The 19,416-nt window shown below is 38.1% G+C and overlaps 1 protein-coding gene across 3 annotated transcripts in view; it reads right to left on the bottom strand.

Annotated features, from left to right (window-relative positions):
- ltbp1 (latent transforming growth factor beta binding protein 1) overlaps positions 1-19,416 on the bottom strand; it is an 86,659-nt gene that overhangs the window by 16,547 nt on the left and 50,696 nt on the right. For 2 of the 3 annotated variants that reach the window (XM_016558108.1, XM_016558116.1), the window contains exons 9-23: positions 18,897-18,956; positions 14,595-14,717; positions 12,207-12,374; positions 11,562-11,777; positions 10,610-10,629; positions 9,039-9,141; positions 8,564-8,650; positions 7,615-7,740; positions 6,584-6,709; positions 4,894-5,013; positions 4,651-4,773; positions 4,136-4,258; positions 3,911-4,036; positions 3,368-3,496; positions 1,573-1,701 (exon numbers count right to left, since the gene is read on the bottom strand). In XM_016558108.1, coding sequence (XP_016413594.1) covers positions 1,573-1,701; positions 3,368-3,496; positions 3,911-4,036; positions 4,136-4,258; positions 4,651-4,773; positions 4,894-5,013; positions 6,584-6,709; positions 7,615-7,740; positions 8,564-8,650; positions 9,039-9,141; positions 10,610-10,629; positions 11,562-11,777; positions 12,207-12,374; positions 14,595-14,717; positions 18,897-18,956 — 1,779 coding nt within the window. Of the gene's footprint in view, positions 1-1,572; positions 1,702-2,612; positions 2,745-2,854; positions 2,978-3,367; positions 3,497-3,910; positions 4,037-4,135; positions 4,259-4,650; positions 4,774-4,893; positions 5,014-6,583; positions 6,710-7,614; positions 7,741-8,563; positions 8,651-9,038; positions 9,142-10,609; positions 10,630-11,561; positions 11,778-12,206; positions 12,375-14,594; positions 14,718-18,896; positions 18,957-19,416 lie in introns of all 3 variants that reach the window. The other variant, XM_016558101.1, reaches the window with a different exon arrangement.

The following is a 19,416-nucleotide window of genomic DNA, read 5'->3' as shown; positions in this document are numbered from 1 at the left end:
TATATATATATATATATATATATATATATATATATATATATAATAAACATGTGGGATAATTTAATGTAGAATTTAATGTACAATTTAAAATAATACATCTTTTCATCTCATTAAAAGATCATCTAATTATGATTATTCATAAATTAATTTTACACGTACCACCCATCCCTACTCGCATAATAAATGTGAAACTTCCTCTGTCTCTGCTCTTACTCTCTTTCAGAAGGTGGGCTGCACAAGAACACTGTGTTATTTTAATACAGCCACCAACTCCAGACCTCTAAACACCAGGCCACATAAATACATGTGGCTCCATCACTTTAATAGGACTTGACTCTGTGTCAGTGTATTAATGTGTCTATGTGTGTATGTGGGGGCCACTGATGTGTTTCATCCCGGTCGCTGTGTTTTAAACATTACCGGGGTCTGTGCCGTCCACCCTCAGACTGGAAGAAACTAAACACTCACATCAATCATGGCTCTAGCAAAGCGTCTGCCATCTTCAAATTCAACAAAAAAACAAAACATAGTTTAATATTAAGCAGCACAACTGTTTTCAATGGTGAAAATAATAAGAAATATTATAATATTAGCATATTAGAATGATTTCTGAAGGATCATGGGACACTGAAGACTGCAGTAATGACAATTTTAAAATGGTTTAAAATGTCTATATATTCTCTCTCTCTCTATATATAGCCGTCCACCCTCAGACTGGAAGAAACTAAACACTCACATCAATCATGGCTCTAGCAAAGCGTCTGCCATCTTTTTTATGTTGTCTGAGAGGAAGTGGCAAAAAATCTCAGAGAGTGCTGGCCTCGGTTTCAAATCCAGCTCTGTCTGTCAGGACAAGAGCTTTACAAACAGACCATACCACACGTCTATCAGTTAAATTCATGTCTCCAAGTGGACAAGATAGAGATTAGGCAACTAAATACTTCTTTTCAAGTCAAAAAAACTTTACACCTAAAGAATTGAATAGTATTTTGACAAATATGTTTAAAAAGACGTACCCTTGACTGAGATGAAGATTCCAGTCTAATCCATGGTCTAAAAAAGCAGTTTTATTCTACATTGTTGGTCGAATCACCAAAAAGGACAAAAATGTACTCCACATAACTTGTGTGCTATTGTTTATCAGTCTTTTAAAGTCACACATTAGCATTCTGTGAGGAACAGACCACAATATTACGCATTATAATTGTCTGAAAATCATTCCTTCCTCTGTAACTCTTACATGTCATTCAGACTTGCACACATTTAAACTTAAAGACATACTGCATCAGGATTGACTGCCAAAAGTTTGAGTATGTGGAAATGTAAAATATTTTTATTTGTGGTTGATGGGAAAAAGAAAGTCATGCAGGTTTTAAACTACATGAAGATGAGTAAATAATGACAGAATTTTCATTTTTGGATGAACTATCTCTTTAACAAGAAGCAATGACAACACCTTAGCCGTCAAGTAAGCTTCCTAATAGTGATAATTCATTGAATAGTGTCAATTTTGAGCATATTTTAAACTATGGAATGAAAATAACAGAAACTAGGAAGGGAAAAAAAACGTACCCACACACCCCTGCCCATCCTGAGAGTCCTTGAATCCTGGGTCGCACTGGCAGCTGAAGGAGCCTATTGTATTCTGACAAACACCATGACTTCCACAGATATTCTCATTCAGAGAACACTCATCCACGTCTAGAACGAGAGAGGGAGAGACAATAAGACAGAAAGCAGGAGATGTTAGAGCTCTTTGTGTGCTGGTCTAGGCAGAGATGAAGGGATGAGAGAAAGAACACAACAGTAGAGATCAAAAATCACACACACTACTATTCAAAAGTTTGGGATAAGTAAGATTGTTTTAAAGTTCTTGGAAAAAGTCTCTTATTCTCACCAAGGCTACATATATGTGACCCTGGACCACAAAACCATAAGTCATAGGGTAAATTTTTCGAAATTGACTGAATAAATAAGCTTTCCATTGATGTATGGTTTGTTAGCATATCATATTTGATTAAAAATACAGTAAAAACAGTAATACTGTGAAATATTACTACAATTGAAAATATTTGTTTTCTATTTGAATATATTTTCAAATGTAATTTATTGCTGTGATTGCAAAGCTGAACGTTCAGAAGCCATTACTCCAGTCTTCAGTGTCACACGATCCTTCAGAAATCATTCTAATATGCTGATTTGCTGCTCAAGAAACATTTCTTATTATAATCAGTGTTGAAAACAGTTGTGCTGCTTTTGTGGAAACCTTTATGGAATCCTTTATGACATTAAAATGTCTTTACTGTCACTTTTGTGCAATTAAATGCATTCTTCTGATTAAAACTATGAATTCCTTTCCTGACCCCTAACTTACAAACAGTAGTGTATATGAACAAAAACAATACTTGAATGGAGATGGAATGAGTATGAGTATGTCTGATTGGAAACATAATTGCAGTCTGCGGTGTTAATTAGCAAATGATTAAGCCACAAGAGACAAACAAACAGCTCTGATCAGAACCAGAATATGGAGATGTGCAGTACAACAATGCGAGCTGGGTGGAGCTAAGGCGGTGACATCACGGCTGAAGCTGGTGCCCGTGGGCGCTCACCGATGCAGACGCCATGTTCGCCTCGGGAAAGGCCAGGTGGGCAGGGCACCTCACATCGGTAAGAGCCTGGTGTGTTCTGACAGGCCCAAACCACACAAATAGACGTCCCGAAGTCAGCACACTCATCAATATCTGACAGACAGCATAACCAACCAATCAGCACACTAATAAGTCAATCAACAAAGAGCTTCTGGGTGGAGGATGATACAAAAAGCAAAATGTTTTGGATTCTAGATTTTTACCCTGGCACGTCTGATTGGTTGGCTCCAGGCGGTAGCCTGCTTCACAATGGCAGAGATACGAGCCCTCTGTGTTTGAACAGGTACCATTTACACATCTGCTGCCATCCACACATTCATCTACATCTGAAAAAGCCCGCACACACACATTGGTTTCGAGTAGGTCATTTTATGTAATATATTTTGCTTTGTCTAGACATTCAGCTAAAACGCTTCCTTCTCCCCATTTTACTGCTGGACGGGGCATTTAAAACAACTCTGGCACCTCACTGGGCCCCGGGAGCACATACACACGTCCCACCAGAGGAAAAATAACATTGGCTCATATGTGAAACCCATTAGACACACAATCCCTTTCTTTCTCTCACTCTCTCTTGTGCTGCCAAACACTGGAGCTTTTCAACAAAGCAACAGATTAATTTTGCCTAAACATCAGATAAATATCAACACAGCACCGCTGAGAATCAGGACAAACCACAGCAGGATGCATTGATGAGAGAATATGTGTGTACGTACCCTCACAGCCTGGTGGATCCCTGGTGGACACAAAGCCGGCATCACACACACACAGGAACGAACCCTCTATGTTCAAACACACTCCGTTGGGGACGCACAGCTGTGTCTCGTCCTCACACTCATCAACATCTACAAGAATTGAGGGATGAAATCAGTAACAGTATTCCAAGCAGTGGCTTAAACCAGTCTAAGTTGGTTTTCTGGTCTTAGCTGGTTTAAGATGATCACCCAGAATGGCCAAGCTGGCCTAGCTAGACTCCTAGCAAGTTGGCTTTTAGCTGGGCGGCCAGCTGGTTTCCTGTCCTTATCAGCTAAATAGTCCCCAAAATCTTGTAAAACCTATTAAGAGACCAGCTAAGAGCTGGGTTTCTTTCAGCAGGACTCTTCAATTGTATCAAATTGCTCATCCATGTGCTTTAAGCACACTTAAATTCACAAAATGCATTTTATATATAGTACATACTGCAGAAACTGTAAGAGTAGTATGATAGTATACTATTCTAGAACACAGCCTCTGTATACGTGGGTTTGTATGATTCTCACCTTGGCAGCTGGTGCCGTTAACTTGTCTATATCCCTGTGGGCAGTTGCACTGGTAAGATCCCAAGATATTGACACACTGCCCCACACCATCACAGGTCTGAGGTAACTCCAAACACTCGTCCACATCTGTAAACACCAGAATATTTCAACATTGCACACAGAATCAATCCCAGATGCCCTTAAATTGAATACATGATTACATATCACACACATGCACTCTCGTACCGTTACATTGGTCTCCTGTGGACGACAATATAAAGCCGGGCTCACAGTTGCAGATAAACGACCCCTCTGTGTTCTGACAGTGACCTTGGATGCACACGCTGTCATCCTGGCATTCGTCAATGTCTGTGACACACACAAAGTTGCAGTTTGCTCACTTGCATTTTATCTGTTTTTGTTTAACCTGGTTGTATAACAATCACAATGATGAAATTCACAATGCTGTCATAACGCACATTAAAAGCCAGGCTGCGCAACATGCAAACAAAATGAAACTAATCATAAAACAAAAGAAAACAAAATACAACACAAAAAACAAAACAAACGCGACAAACATAACCAAAACAAAACAACACAAAATGAAAAAAAAAAGAACATAAACAAAATACATCAAACAAGACAAAAAAAGAAAATCACTTGAAGGTTGGAGAGTCTTATCTGTCATTTGTTAGACAAGATAAAGACAAACAAAATCTTTGAAAAATACTAAAAGCTGCTGAACTGTGGAAGGATAGTACCTATGCAGGCCTTGCCGTCAGGAGTGAGCGAGAATCCTTCATCACATGTGCAAACGAAATAGCCCTCCCGATTGAAGCACTGACCATGAGCGCATACTTTTTCATCCAGACACTCATTTATATCTGCACAGAGAAGGTCACGCACACAATACATCTGAAGAAAGACACTTCTGTGGGTCACATTTATAAAGGCCCCCTCATTTGTCAAAAAGTAGCTGTGCTAAATAAAAAAAGGCTTATTACCAACACATTGGCCATTTCTCCCTTCAAACCCATCCGGACAAGGAGAACACATGAAAGAGCCCAGAGTGTTATAGCAGAGACCGGACGGACACACTCTCCCATCCTGACATTCATCGATATCTACATAGACACAAGCAGAAATTAATAGACTGATTCAAAATTATATACGAGTTCATGATATCCACCCAGCCAGTGGAGAGTCTGCGTGTGCCAGCTGTGAAGGTTTGATAGGAGGGTCTGTTGTTATGGATGGGTGCTATTGCTGTCCTGCTGTGAGGAGAACAGGAAACCATCGACTCAAAATGTGCAGGAAAGCTCATTTTGTTCTCCATCTCTCTGCTACACTTTTATTAATGAAGTTACTCAAAGAAAAACATCTTAACTGTGAAACTGTGATGTACGACGGCACCATGCCTTCTTCCTTCTACATGCTCAACCATCCATTTGCCTTTATTACTGCTTCCAGCGGCTGCCAAAGATACTTCATCTCTACACTGAATGGATGTGTTACATTAAAGCAGTTAGAGTGTGAAAACACATCACCTAATCACCACCACAACAGATTTTTAAAGAGCTTTACATTAAAGCAGACAGCTGTATTTATGACACATTTTCAACACTTAAAACAAAGTTTTTCAATGTTCTTTGAATTACAAGGTCACATATTGAGGTATAAAATCCCATAACAAATCTCCAACCTACCTAGAACTCGAATTCAGTAACCCCAAATTTACAAAGAATGCTGGAGCTAAGGTTTAGCGGTGTTATGAGCACAATGAAGTGCACAAATGGGAGATGTAGATGTGAAGAAAATGCAATTATAATGCATAATCAAAGAGTAAAATCAATCTCCCAGATCAAAAATGAAATAATTTCTGTCTCATAGACTGGGATTGAGCAAACAAACAACTGCATTAAAGAGCTGACACTCCCCATTCCGTATCAGTTTCACAAATTCCGGATTGTGGAATAAAGGTGGGACACATTCCTAAATGTGTAACTGCTATGAAACTAAAAGAGGATATTACTGGAACAGTTAAACCAGTTAACCAGAGAAACCAATGTGCTGGCCATATCAGTTTAAATGGATGTAATGAGTAACTCTGGGCAGAAGTTTCCGGATGTCTTGTACTCTGGATTTCCTAATATGAGGAGAAAATGTGTTTTCCAAGTACCATGAACATTTCCTCATCTGCAGCAGTGCTGAGGTATTTGGGTGACTCGGTTGAGGGTACGATAATACCTCTCTTCTTCCTCCGCAAACCTCAAAGTGTGTCACAGGGAGGTGGTTTCTACCTCGTCTGCAAACCCTGAAAACCAGCTAATGACACACACACACACAGGATGTATTTGGAGTTGAGAAAGAGACAGAGCTGTGCCTGTATTTAAACGACCACATTGCGGTTCAAGACCAAAAGCAGACTTCATATGAGTGCTGATCTGTCTGGATCAAAATAAGGGCCAAGAAAGTGGAAGGAGAGGACTGCTAATGGCTCATGAGGAAAAATACAGACCTTCAAACTTCCAAACGGGACATGTTTCTTCTCTTCTAACATGTCCACAAAATAAATAATTGATAAAAAAAGATTCTTAAAAGAAGGAGCTGAAGAAATTAAATAGTAAATCTATGTACCAGTCAAAGATTGTGAACCCTACTCTGTGAGTTTATATGGGACAGTCTCGTAATTACCGGAGCAGCTGGTGCCCTTCTCGTTAGGCATGAAGCCAGGCTCACACGCACACAGGAATCCGCCTGGAGTGTTCTGACAGCGACCATTAGCACACAAACTTGGGCTCTCTGCACACTCGTCGACATCTGTCAAAAATAATTATCAGGTAATTGATAGATCTGTCTTTGCAGGCAGTTTAAGACAAATTCTTATTCGAATCGAGTGTTTTCATAGCATATAACCTACTGAGATGCCATCACCTGGATTTAGAAGCATAGATGTCTTATAAAGTCAGGCATATATTAAATATAAATGGTCATTTTTCCAAAATATGACTATTTCTACATAGAAACAAGCATTGTAGTCAATGTTTGGTTCTGTTTTAGATCATTAGATATTATGGTGACTAAGAAGATGTTTTCTTAAATGGAAAGTTCACCCAAAAAGATAATTCTGCATTCTTTGGTGGAACACCAAATAAAACACCAATAAAATTATTGTTGTTGTTGTTATTTCATTTTGTTTTGGACCCCATTGACTTTCATTGTGTGGACAAATATATTTTCAAAATACCTACATTTACATTTAGTCATTTAGCAGACACTTTTATAAAAAGAAAACAAATAGATAGAATACAAAAAGAATAGAGAAGCTAGTGTTAGTTTTTTATTATAAAGAAAACAAGCAGTTAGTAAATGAATAGACTGCAAGTCTAAAAGGGACAAGTTTTTTTTAAAGAATAGAATTAGAATAGAGAGTGCTAGAGTTAGAGGTTACTTTTTTGTGTTCCACAGAAGATAGATTAGTTAGAAACTAAAACATGTTTGGAACTAAATTTGGGTTTCCATTTTAGGGTGAACTATCCTTTTAAGAGGTTCCTTGACACACAAACACTGCCCGTTTAATCAATGACTGACTATATCAAATGGATGTATGATGGATTTATGGATGCATTACATAACGCAAAGGAATGAATTAGAGAGCCAGTTCTTGGTAATGGTAATGGATGTTGAGATCTACAGTATCAGTAGTTTAACCTTTGAACTCTCACCTACACATGTGGTGCCCTCACTGTCTATTCTATAGCCGTCATCACAGATGCACTTGTAGCTGTCAACAGTGTTATAACAGATTCCTGCACCACAGATATCAGGTGTCAGTTGACACTCATCAATCTCTGTGAAGAGAGAGAGAGAGAGAGAGAAAAAATAAAGAACAAGGTCATTTTTTGCATTTTCACAGTAAAGGCAATGCATTAAATAAACATCAGAGACTAATAAATGAAGGGCTACATGAACTTTTGAATCAACAAACAAGTCATGCATTCCATCACTTATTGGAAGCAGACATTTATTGGCTTTGGTATGAATTTTTCTTTCTCTGAGGGAAGGAAAGAATGGCTGAACATATATCTGGAGAATGTGAATTGCATAAGTTGGCTTATTAACCCTGTGCTAACAGTTATGCAGAAAAGATCCTAGTTGACTTGGGGTTAACAAAAAATTATGAAATACATAAATGTTAGGGTTTGTGATAGGTATCTGCTCGGAAACAAAGAACAAAATATCTTTGCAACTTCCTAATTAATCCCTTGCTTGTTGTGGCCTGTTCTGACCTATGAAAGTGGAACATTCTTGCTTACCACTCCCTGGATTAATAATAAAAATAAAGTTAAGAAGAAGAATCAACAAGAGGTGAAAGAGCACAAAAGATCTAATTAGGTTTCATTGAGCAGTCTGTTCAGTTTTTAATTCCGTGTTTGTAACATGTTTTAAAAGAAAGTGTTTGGAGCCTCCTTCCTTTAAAAACATGATCTTGAAATATGCCCATAAGAAAACAAGTGGACAGAGCGGAATAGAGATGGATGAAGAGTAAAGTTTCTAGCATTTAAATGACTGATTATAACTTTTGGTGTATCAATATTACATTATTTATACAAAATAGACTTATCAGTAATATTGTGCATCCCAAATATACATTACATGAATGGATGGACTCACCTGCCAGCTGTGTTGGGGAGATGTCCTGACTTTCTATGGAGGGCGGAAGTGCCACAGGAGCGGGTGGTGACACCTTCTCCACCACCTCTGGAGAGTGACAGGGAATGGGGCAACACAGGAAGAGAAAGAAAAGAGATTCAGGACATTCAACAGTTTGCTAAATCCAATGAAATGCCATAGACAAGATTTTTTTACAAAAAAATAATGATTGCATGATCTCTCTCAATATGACAAACAAAAACTAAATATGACCACAGTGGCAGATAACAGATCCACCCATTGTTGTCACCATCTGGATGTGTTTGTTTAGGCCACTTATACACATTTGAAATGAATTGCTTTATTCCAATTTAAACAGAATCAATCCAGTCACAAAGACTTCAGAAATCTTTGCATAAACCAGTGGGTCAACTATAAACGTAAAAGAGGTGAAGAGGTTTTTATGGGGATATGCAAGTACAAGTGGGATTGAGACCTGGGAGGGCAGGCTCCATCCTGATTGTAGACACCCCGGGTGACAGCTGGGCCTGTCCGGGCTGTACTACTGACCTATCAACACTCATGTGGGTATAAAGCTCCTTCAAACATAAGAAACAAATGACACACATAGTAATCGACTGATCCACAAAGAGATACAGCAAATTTATTGGCAACTAAAGCAAAGGAATAAGCAATTCAGTCTGCTTCTGCTCTGACTGCATGGGGCGTTAAAGTGGGCGGAGCTGTAAATATTTTGGGCCCTGTCCCAAATGGCACATTTGATGCTTTGCGGTCTTGCAAAGTCCATGATACTCTTTATCACTTTACGTTTCAGAAAGAAGAGTGCCCCTGAGACAAGGTGGCACTAATGCAGCATACTATCTGAAAGCCTATGCAGAATTAAGTCAACAAAGTGTGGAAATAGACCGCAAGGGCTAAAGGTGGCAATTGGGACAGAGTCTTTCAAGTTGTGTGGAAGAAAGCGAGATGCAATCTCTCCAACCCTGCCCTCTTCTCTCTCTCTCTCTCTCTCTCTCTCTCACACACACACACACACACACACTCACACTCACACTCACACACACACACACACACACACACGTACTAAACAATGCATACCCTCTTGATTTACAGTAGCTCTGGGACGAGAAAGTTAAACCATAAAAATATAAATAATTGTGAAACAAACTGGGGTTCCTCAGATTGCTACACTGGCAGAATCCTTCAGAGAACTTCTAGGCAACTTTTGAAGCTCCCTCAAATATCCTTCACTCATTTTTAAGCGAATCAAAACCTCACAGGCTTACTGGAGGAACATGAAGGAACTTATGGGCTACACTTTGTACATTCATCAGAGAACTGAAAGGGTGCCTAGAAGTTCTTCATAGGGTTCCACCAGTGTGACAATCTGAGGAACCAAGCATTTTAAAAAATGCCGTTGAAGGGTGAAATCAAATCCATTTTGTTCCACAGAGAGATCAGAAACCTGAAGCCTGCTTATCTTACTTGAAAGCCATGCTTCCCTAAACTGAGCTGTTAAAGAGTCTCAAAGAGCTGATCACATAGAAACATCTTCCCTAATTACATTATTCGAGAGTGCTCTTGAAATAATCAATCTCTTGATTAAAAGATAGTGTCTTTTAATCTCTATCCTTCATAAACTGAAGAGACATTTAGCAGCAAACCAGCTAAACACTGCATGTCTAGACCAATCTTGAGTGTAATAAGTTACAACCAAAGAATAAATCTTAAACTTTAAATCTTAAAAACTTCCACTTAAAATTGCTCTTTTGTAAATGTTAATGTAGGCTAATTAAAAACACATACACAATCATTCACAAAGCAAAGGACACACACCGACACATACACGCGCATCTGTAGAGCAGAATGCTGAGCGCACAGAGCGGTCATGCAGTAGTGATGACATGATGATGTCATGCTTTGAATGTTTGCAGTTCCTGCACACAAGTTTGCTGCTATTTTGCAGTGCTGCATTGACATGTGTGTGAAAGCATCAGCTGTGCTGCGTATTTAGCAGATCTTACTGCTGAATCAAACCCAACCTACCTGCCGGGGAACTGTGGGCACTACAGCAGGTCATTATGTCATATAAAAACACAAAAATTAATTGTGTCACACAAAGCTAGAAAACAAATATTCACACATTTGTAAATTCAGTAAAATAGTGCTTCCAGCTATGCATCTGAATTTAAAGAAAAATAAAATAAAATAAAAATGCATTGTCCACATACTTTTGGTCATGTAATGTATAAAAGGGTGAGCTTCAGTGGACCAATTTTAGTTCCAGAACAACTTTAAAACACGGTCTCCCAGCAACAGGACAAAACTTAATAAAGCCCAAGGACAAATACTTTCTCTCTGAACCTGGCCCACCTCCACCACACTTTTCAGCTGTGCAATGCTTTTATGAGCTGCTTTTGCAGAGAGGCTATAAAAATCTGTGCAGTTCATTTTGTGTGAGAGTAGTGAAAGGAGAAAATATGATGCGATGTACTGATCTTCTGGAATCCTTCATCAGCTTTGACATTGGTTTTGCAAGGTGGAAGCAATACTAATGACTCTCTGTCTCTGCCAAAGAGAGAACAGTCCTGTGTTCACTTTCTATAGGAACAACAGAAGCTTGGCTACATTTTGGATCTCAGTCTTCTCCAGACCTGTGTCAAGTCTCATTCCATTGCCTGGTGCCAAGTGTGCATGTGATGACATTTAAAAGAGAAGGAAAGAAGGACAGGGAAGAGGGTGAAAGAGTTCTTGCTGGTGTAGTTATTGTGTGTATGTGTCTCTCCTTCATAAAATGCATCCAGGCAGACCATCATGTAAATAAACTTTGCATCACAAACCCAAATCTGGCAGGTTTCCTTAACACATGTTTGTAATATCCAGCATGAGGCAAATAAAACAAACAAAACACAATGTCTGTATATTCACAGACGTAATTCAGACTGTTGGATAAATAGAGCAGCTTAAAGCCATTCAGTTTCTGTCCTGTGTGACTCACCAGGTAGCTGCCTCTCTGTGATGCTGAGAGCTTCCACGGACTGCTGTAGGGTGGGGAAGGGCATGGGAGGATCCACAGGCGCTTGGTGTCTGATGGTGGGCTTGCTCTGCCCGTGACCGTCTGTCTGGCTGTGTCCATTAGGAGGTTTGGGTTTGTAAATGTACGGTGTGGTGACATGATAACCCATTCCTCCAGGACAGATTTCTTTGAACGCAGCTATGAGAGAAGGAAAAAATGCTCAACAACATATTCACACACACAAATCTATCTATCTATCTATCTATCTATCTATCTATCCACCGACTAACTCACCCACCCATCCATCCATCCATCCATCCATCCATCCACCCAGCCATCCATCCATCCATCTATCTATCTATCTGATGGTCTGAGAGCACAAAAGGCAAAAATCAACAAATTTTGCAGGCCTCACGGGAAGGCAAATACAAATGTAAGGTAAGAAGTGTATATGAAAACGCAAAATTCTACAGCAGAGCTAACAAAAACAGAGTGATGGCGTGTAAAAGCATCTAAATATCCGAGCTGTGGAACACACATGCAAATCAAACTGATGTGGAGGACAGAGAGGGAATGATACAAGTAGAACAGGTGGGGCTGACAGGGGGTTTGTCTCAGGTAGCTTACCTGTCCCAGGTAGGGGGCAGCGGTCACAATGAGGACCCCAGGCCTTGCCCACACTACAACAGCATAACTGTTTACTCAGCTGAGTGGACACAGGGTGCAAGCACTGCTTCCCCGAACTGACCAATCGGAAGCAAGCACCTTTCTCCTCGCGAAGAGCAGGTGTTTCGGCTGGTTACCGTGGAGACAGAAGGAGGGAGGGAGGGGAGGAGTGTGCACGGTGTATGACACAAACATGGAAGAGAGAGAAAGAACAACAGAAGAGAAAAGAGATTCCCTTCACCTTGTGTTCCATCTATGCATGACTACAATGCCATAACAAAAGAACAACTGCCTCTATAACCACATTAAAACAGAGAGTAGGGGAAAGCATGACAGAGACTGTGTATGAAAAAAGTGATATTGTTTTTTAACGCAAGATAGACAAGAACACGGGACAAGAATACAACTACAGTAAGTGTAAAGAGGTCAGTTAAGCAGAAAGCATGTGAGAAAGGGTATATACAGGGGGTTAGTACATAAGGAAGCACTTATTATCAGATACCTTCTTAAATATGTATATATATATATATGTATATATACAAATATGACTGTTCAGAAGTTTGGGGTCAGTAAGATTAATTTTTTTTTGTACAGCAATGACAGATTAAATTGAGACTTTTACATTATTACAAAAAATATATATCTTTCAAATATATGCCGTTCTTTTGAACGTTCTATTCATCAAGAGTCATGAAAAAAGGTATCATGGTTTTCACAAAAATATTAAGTGGCACAACTGTTTTTAACATTCATGATAATATAAAATGTTTCTTGAGGACCAAATCAGCATATTAGAATGATTTCTGAAGAATCATGTGACACTTTAGACTGGAGTAATAGCTGCTGAAAGATTAGCTTTGCCATCATAGAAATAAAATACATTTTAAGATACATTCAAATGGAAAACAGTTATTTAAAATAGTAAATTACAGTTTTGCCATATTTCTGATTAAATACAGTAAATGCAGTCTTGGTGAGCATAAACATTTAAAAATCTTACAGACCCCAAATGTTTGAATGGTAATATACATATATTTCTATATATCTTTTTCTATATGTGACCCTGGACCACAAAACCAGTCTTAAGTCGCTGGGGTATATTTGTAGCAATAGCCAAAAATGCATTGTATGGGTCAAAATGATCGATTTTTCTTTTATGACAAAAGTCATTAGGATATTAAGTAAAGTTCATGTTCTATGAAGATATTTTGTAAATTTCCTACCATAAATATATTAAAACTTAATTTTCGATTAGCAATATGCATTGCTAAGAACAGCTTTAAATGCGATTTTCTCAATATTTAGATTTTTTTGCATCCTCAAATTCCAGATTTTTAAATAGTTATATCTCGGCCAAATAATGCCCTATCCTAACAAACCATACATCAATGGAAAGCTTATTTATTCAGCTTTCGGATGATGTATAAATCTCTATTTCGAAAAATGTACCCTTATATGACTGTGGTCCAGGGTCACATATAGGATTTGTATGTTGTTATATGTTTAATTATTAGTGAATGAGACCCAATGTTAAATCATTAAAATACAGTAAGACACTTACTTTTTTGACACTTTGTCTAATGTGACAATATGGATCAGTGCCTTCAGGTAAATGTGTAGATATACAGTATAAAAGAATTGTCAATGTGCTTTCTCGCATATTAATTTCTCACTTTAATAAAGAGCCAGTTCCAAGCCAAGTTTTTTATAGAGATGTACAATTCAACATTTTCATATAGCAGATAACAGCAGATTTGTGTTGACAGACCTTATACTGTCAGCCAAAACATACTGTATATATGAGCAAAAAACTGAAGGCTAAAAGGAGGATTAAAAGAACTCTCAGATCTTCTCCTAACAAAAGGACATGACGGCGTGCCGTGTTCCAGAGGTGTAATTTGGCAAGCGCTGGCTTCCAGGAGAAGGAACAGCCACTATATTTATCACAATAACACAGACAGCACACTTAGGTTACCTCATTAAATCACAGAGAAAGCTTAAGCGTATTTGTGCGCCATTGACCGACTGCACGAATGATGCCAGCACATTTCAACCTTGCTGTTACAAGTTCATGCCTGAACAGCAGAGAACCCTCCGTTCACGTGACAGCCTCGGTTAGTGTTAGAAGCCATGCTAAATCATGCTGCTAGCTAGACTAATCAGCCAGTCTTACTGCTATAAGCTGAAGTGATTAGCTGCACTGATTCCATTTACATTTGTAGATATCTTTGAGTAGGTAAACAAGGAGACAGCAGGGACATGCCAAAGACAGCCATCCAAATTATACTGGATTTAGAGAAGAGAAGAGAAGAGAAGAGAAGAGAAGAGAAGAGAAGAGAAGAGACTTACGGAAGCAGGTGGTCAGGCTGGGATCAGGCACAAAGCCTGGGTTGCAGATACATCTGTAGCTTCCCATGGCGTTTATGCAGTTTCCATTGGGACAAACTCCTTGAATCTGACACTCATCAATATCTGAGGGTAATAACAGACATAAGGAACATATTTTTTCTGTGGAACACAAAATTAGATATTTTGAAGAAAGATTCAAGTCAAAACAAGAATTTTTTTGTCCACCGAGAGTCAAAACTGTGACCTTCATTGTATAGACAAAAAAACAATGAAGCATTTTTCAATCTTATTATGTACTCTGCAGAAGAAAGAAAGTAATACAGTTTGGAACAACATGAGGCCAAGTAAATAATGACAGTATTACATTGAGAATACAAGAAAAAAAAGGCTTAAGATGCACACATTGCATATTTTCTTCTTGTTTTCTGGCATTAAAATCTAAAATGCTTAAAATACTTCAAAGATAAATTTACTTGTGAAGAAAAATTGTGTAAGAAAATAAGCCTTTGGATTTCATCTTGAATTAAATGTAGTTTTCTTGTTTTGACACGTAAATAAATAAAAAAAAACTACATTTTGTTAGACAATATGCTTAAAACATGAACAACTATTTGCCAATGGAGTTGGAAAAATAAACATAACTTCCAGATTCTCTGAAAACAAGATTTAATATATTATGCACTTTTGCCTCTCAAGTAAATTATCTTCTTAGAGATGTTTCTTAAAAAAGATAAAATTACTAATAAATAAAATCACTTTTTGCATATGTGCATGCACAGGCACAAAGAATGCATGTGATTTTTTCCACAGCTAATGCAAACCCATATGGTGTGATCCACCATCTCTATAAGAATCTGTCAGAAAAGGAACATACACACACACACACACACACAGAGAGAGAGAGAGCACACTAATATCCCTCCAAGAGGCCATTGAGTGCAAGTTAAGGGCGTGGGCAGTCATCATTCCCAGTCACTTAGAGTGGGACACAGATCCAACACATTTCCTAACGCAATGCTAATGTGTTCATGATGACAGTGATGTTCATGGAGCGAGGGCATACACTCAATCCCTCAAGCATCCAAACATCTGCACCAGAACACAGACTGGCCCAGAGGAGCTGTCACTCAAAGCCATGACATCATAATGTCCCCATTAAAACCCCACATCTCTATACAAAATACAACTAAAGAATCTGCATGGTAGCAGATTCTTAAAGATCTCCTGAGGGGTGAATTTACAAAATCTAAACCACATTTGCACATATTTCAGCGACCTGCGTCTTATTCACTAACCACACACAAACCAGGTTAACATGGCACATGTGCTGATATAGTGCTACACAATGAGTATTCTTGCTAATGTGTTCATGATGACAGTGATGTTCATGGAGCGAGGGCATACACTCAATCCCTCAAGCATCCAAACATCTGCACCAGAACACAGACTGGCCCAGAGGAGCTGTCACTCAAAGCCATGACATCATAATGTCCCCATTAAAACCCCACATCTCTATACAAAATACAACTAAAGAATCTGCATGGTAGCAGATTCTTAAAGATCTCCTGAGGGGTGAATTTACAAAATCTAAACCACATTTGCACATATTTCAGCGACCTGCGTCTTATTCACTAACCACACACAAACCAGGTTAACATGGCACATGTGCTGATATAGTGCTACACAATGAGTATTCTTTTTTTTTTTTTTACTTCAAATGTCTCCTTTCTGTGTAAATTATGCCTATATAGATTATGCTTATTAAGATATGTTTATTGTGGCAACACTTAATAATGTTCCATTTGTCAATAATAGTTAACAACAGAAGCATGAACTAACAATGAATAATACATCTAAAGCATTTATTTATCTTAATTAATGTTAATTTCAACAATTACTAACAGATTTTAGCATATATTATATAACATATTATTTAATGGACCATGAACTAACAATGAACAGCTGTATTTTTATTAACTAACGTTAACAAAGATGAACAAATACTGTAAAAAATGTATTGCTCATTGTTAGTTAACACATTAATGTTAACTAATGGGACCTTATTGTAAAGTGTTACCAAGATTGCTAAACTATTTTCGCTTAGTTGCAAAAAATTACACAATACTACACGTACGAAACATAATATACAAAAAAGATGTGCAAAATAATTTATACAGAAATAAGTTATTCAATATTATAAGTGAAAATAATAAGAAACAGTTAAAGTATCTTGAACATAAGTTTAATGCTTAAAAAGTATGGAGACAAGGCTGATTATTCTCTGTCAGACATGTTTATGAAAGCATAAACCTGCCAATGAGGACAGCAACATGACTAATGACAGGAAGAGAGAAGTGGGAGCATCAGAGCCTGGCAGAACACCCAAACCACAGGAGACACGTCCACTTACGCAGTAAAACTCTGGCCTGATGCAGGAAAGCATCAAAGGTTTAGTGGGACCCTCAGGCCGTGTTATCAGGACAGTGATTAAGTTCAAACTTAACGGCACTCTGAGCACTAAGAAGTGCTGTAAACTAGCCTCAGAGAACAGACCATGCTGAAATATTCATTAAGATATGGAGGTAAAGTAAACCCTTAGTGCTTTGAGGCCTGTTTATTAAGACTAAGATACATTTTAATCATCAAAACGGGGTATGTTCTTCATACCTCCTCACGCCTCCTCATGCTAATGCTGTGAAGAAATTAAAGGAGCACTAGACCTTCAAAATTCAATAGTACTTTTGAGAAATATAGTGTTCTGTAGGGATCTTAACATGGCACCCATAATGATCACATGATCAGCTACTACTTTTGCAAACCATAAACAAAAAAGAACTTTGAAGCTTTATTAATAACGACAACAGTTTATTGGAGACTAAATAACTTCTTATTGCTATTAGTTTTTATGCATTTCTATGTATGTCTCAATGTTGCCCAGATCTACCAGCCTCCAAACTCCTGTCTCTCCCGACCCAGAGTGCCTGCGGCCAGGACACACGCTGGGCACTTCCCCTTAACACAGCATGCTTCACTTTTAGCTGCGGTTCAGCTCTGGGTTTGGCAGACTGAGGTGGCTGTTGGTGGCTGCTAACAGCAGATGTGTTTGGCTGGAGGTGTGTGGAGAAATAGAGACAGAAAGACAAATAGGTACCAAAGGTTGCAAAGCCTTGATATAGAATAATGTGGATGCATAGACCGCACTAAAAAACAATAAAGCTCAAAAGCTTGGGGTCATAGAGACTGATCAAAAGTGGCAGAAAAGATATTTATAATGTTATAAGTAAATTCTGTTTCAAATAAATGCTGTTCTTTCAAGCTTTCTATTCAAAGAATCCTAAAAAACAAAGCATTTCGGATTCCACAAAAATACTAAGCAGCACAACTCTTTTCAACATTGGTAATAATAAATCTTTCTTGAGCAAAGAATCAGCATATTAGAATGATTTCTGAAGGATCATGTGACAGTGAAGACTGGAGTAATAGCTGCTGAAAATTCAGCTTTGCCATCACAGGAAAAAATTACATTTTAAAATATACACAAATAAAAACAGTTATTTTTTAATTATAATAATTTTTCACAATATCATTGATTTTTTTATCAAATAAATCAATCTTCTTTTAGGATTTAAAAATCTTACCAACCCCAAACGTTTGATTGGTTGAGTAATTATGAGCAGCTTCAGCAATTTTATAGTTACTAACTAGAATACTAAGCTTGTTTTTATTTGCAGTTAAACAATATAGGCGCCCCCATCCCAAATCTGTCTTATTAGCATGCTAAACAAGAGTTTACATTGCCAAGGCATACATTAACAGTACGTGACAGCATGAACGTTACTTAATTTTGACTCAGGCTGAGGAAGAGCCCTGAAGTCTTTCTGGCTGCTGGCCCTGATGTGTTGGATCTCTCGCTATTACATCCAACTTCAACATAGATTAGAAAGATCTATCAAAGATGCCAGCTGTCTCTCCTCGTAACGGTGAAAGAAAGTCTTCTCTGTGATAGATCTGGGACACTGTTTTAAAATGGCAGTGTAATAAAAGGAACAGTATATGGTGTATGTGGCCAGTTGTGACACGCAAAGGCCAGTGGGGGGCGAACTGAATTATAAGTATGTGACAATGACATATTAACTCATGCATCTTATCAAAAATCATCACAATCGATGATGCATAACTACACAAACACACAAAAATGTAGCACAACAAACATGTCCACTGCAAGAACAAAAAAAATAGATAAACATATATGCATGCATGAGCAATAAAGTAATACAAGCAGAAACAAGCCATGGCTCTTACCGATACAGCGAGTGGCATTCAGCCTCTTATAGCCTTGAGGACATTCAATCAAAGGAATCGCTATGGAGAAAAGGAGAGAGAGAAGGAGGAGGTGGAGGATTAAAAAAAAACAGCACATTTAGATACAGCTCTAAAGACAAGCATTCTCCTACAGCAAATTTAAGAAAACTTTTGGTGTAGTTAGAACACAAAAAAATCTAGTCTTACCAAAATTTTACAGGTTTAATTCACCCAAAAATAAAAATTCTGTCATTAATTACTCACCTTCATGTCATTTCAAACCCGTAAGCCCTTCGTTCATCTTCGGAACACAAATTAAGATATTTTTGATGGAATCTGAGAGCTGTCTGACCCTGCATAGACAGCAACGCAACTGAAATGTTCCCAAGTCCAGAAACATAGCAAGGAGATCTGTAAAATAATCCATGTGACATCAGGGGTTCAACAGTAATTATACGAAGCTACGAGAATACTTTTTGTGCACAAAAGAAAAAAAAACAACGACTTTATTCAACAATTC

The sequence above is a fragment of the Sinocyclocheilus rhinocerous genome, unplaced genomic scaffold (genome assembly GCF_001515625.1).
Source record: "Sinocyclocheilus rhinocerous isolate Xijiao unplaced genomic scaffold, SAMN03320098_v1.1 scaffold851, whole genome shotgun sequence".
NCBI classification, from domain to species: Eukaryota; Metazoa; Chordata; class Actinopteri; order Cypriniformes; family Cyprinidae; genus Sinocyclocheilus; species Sinocyclocheilus rhinocerous.
Note: the sequence above shows the minus strand (reverse complement) of the source record. Positions and strands in the feature narration are given on the sequence as shown.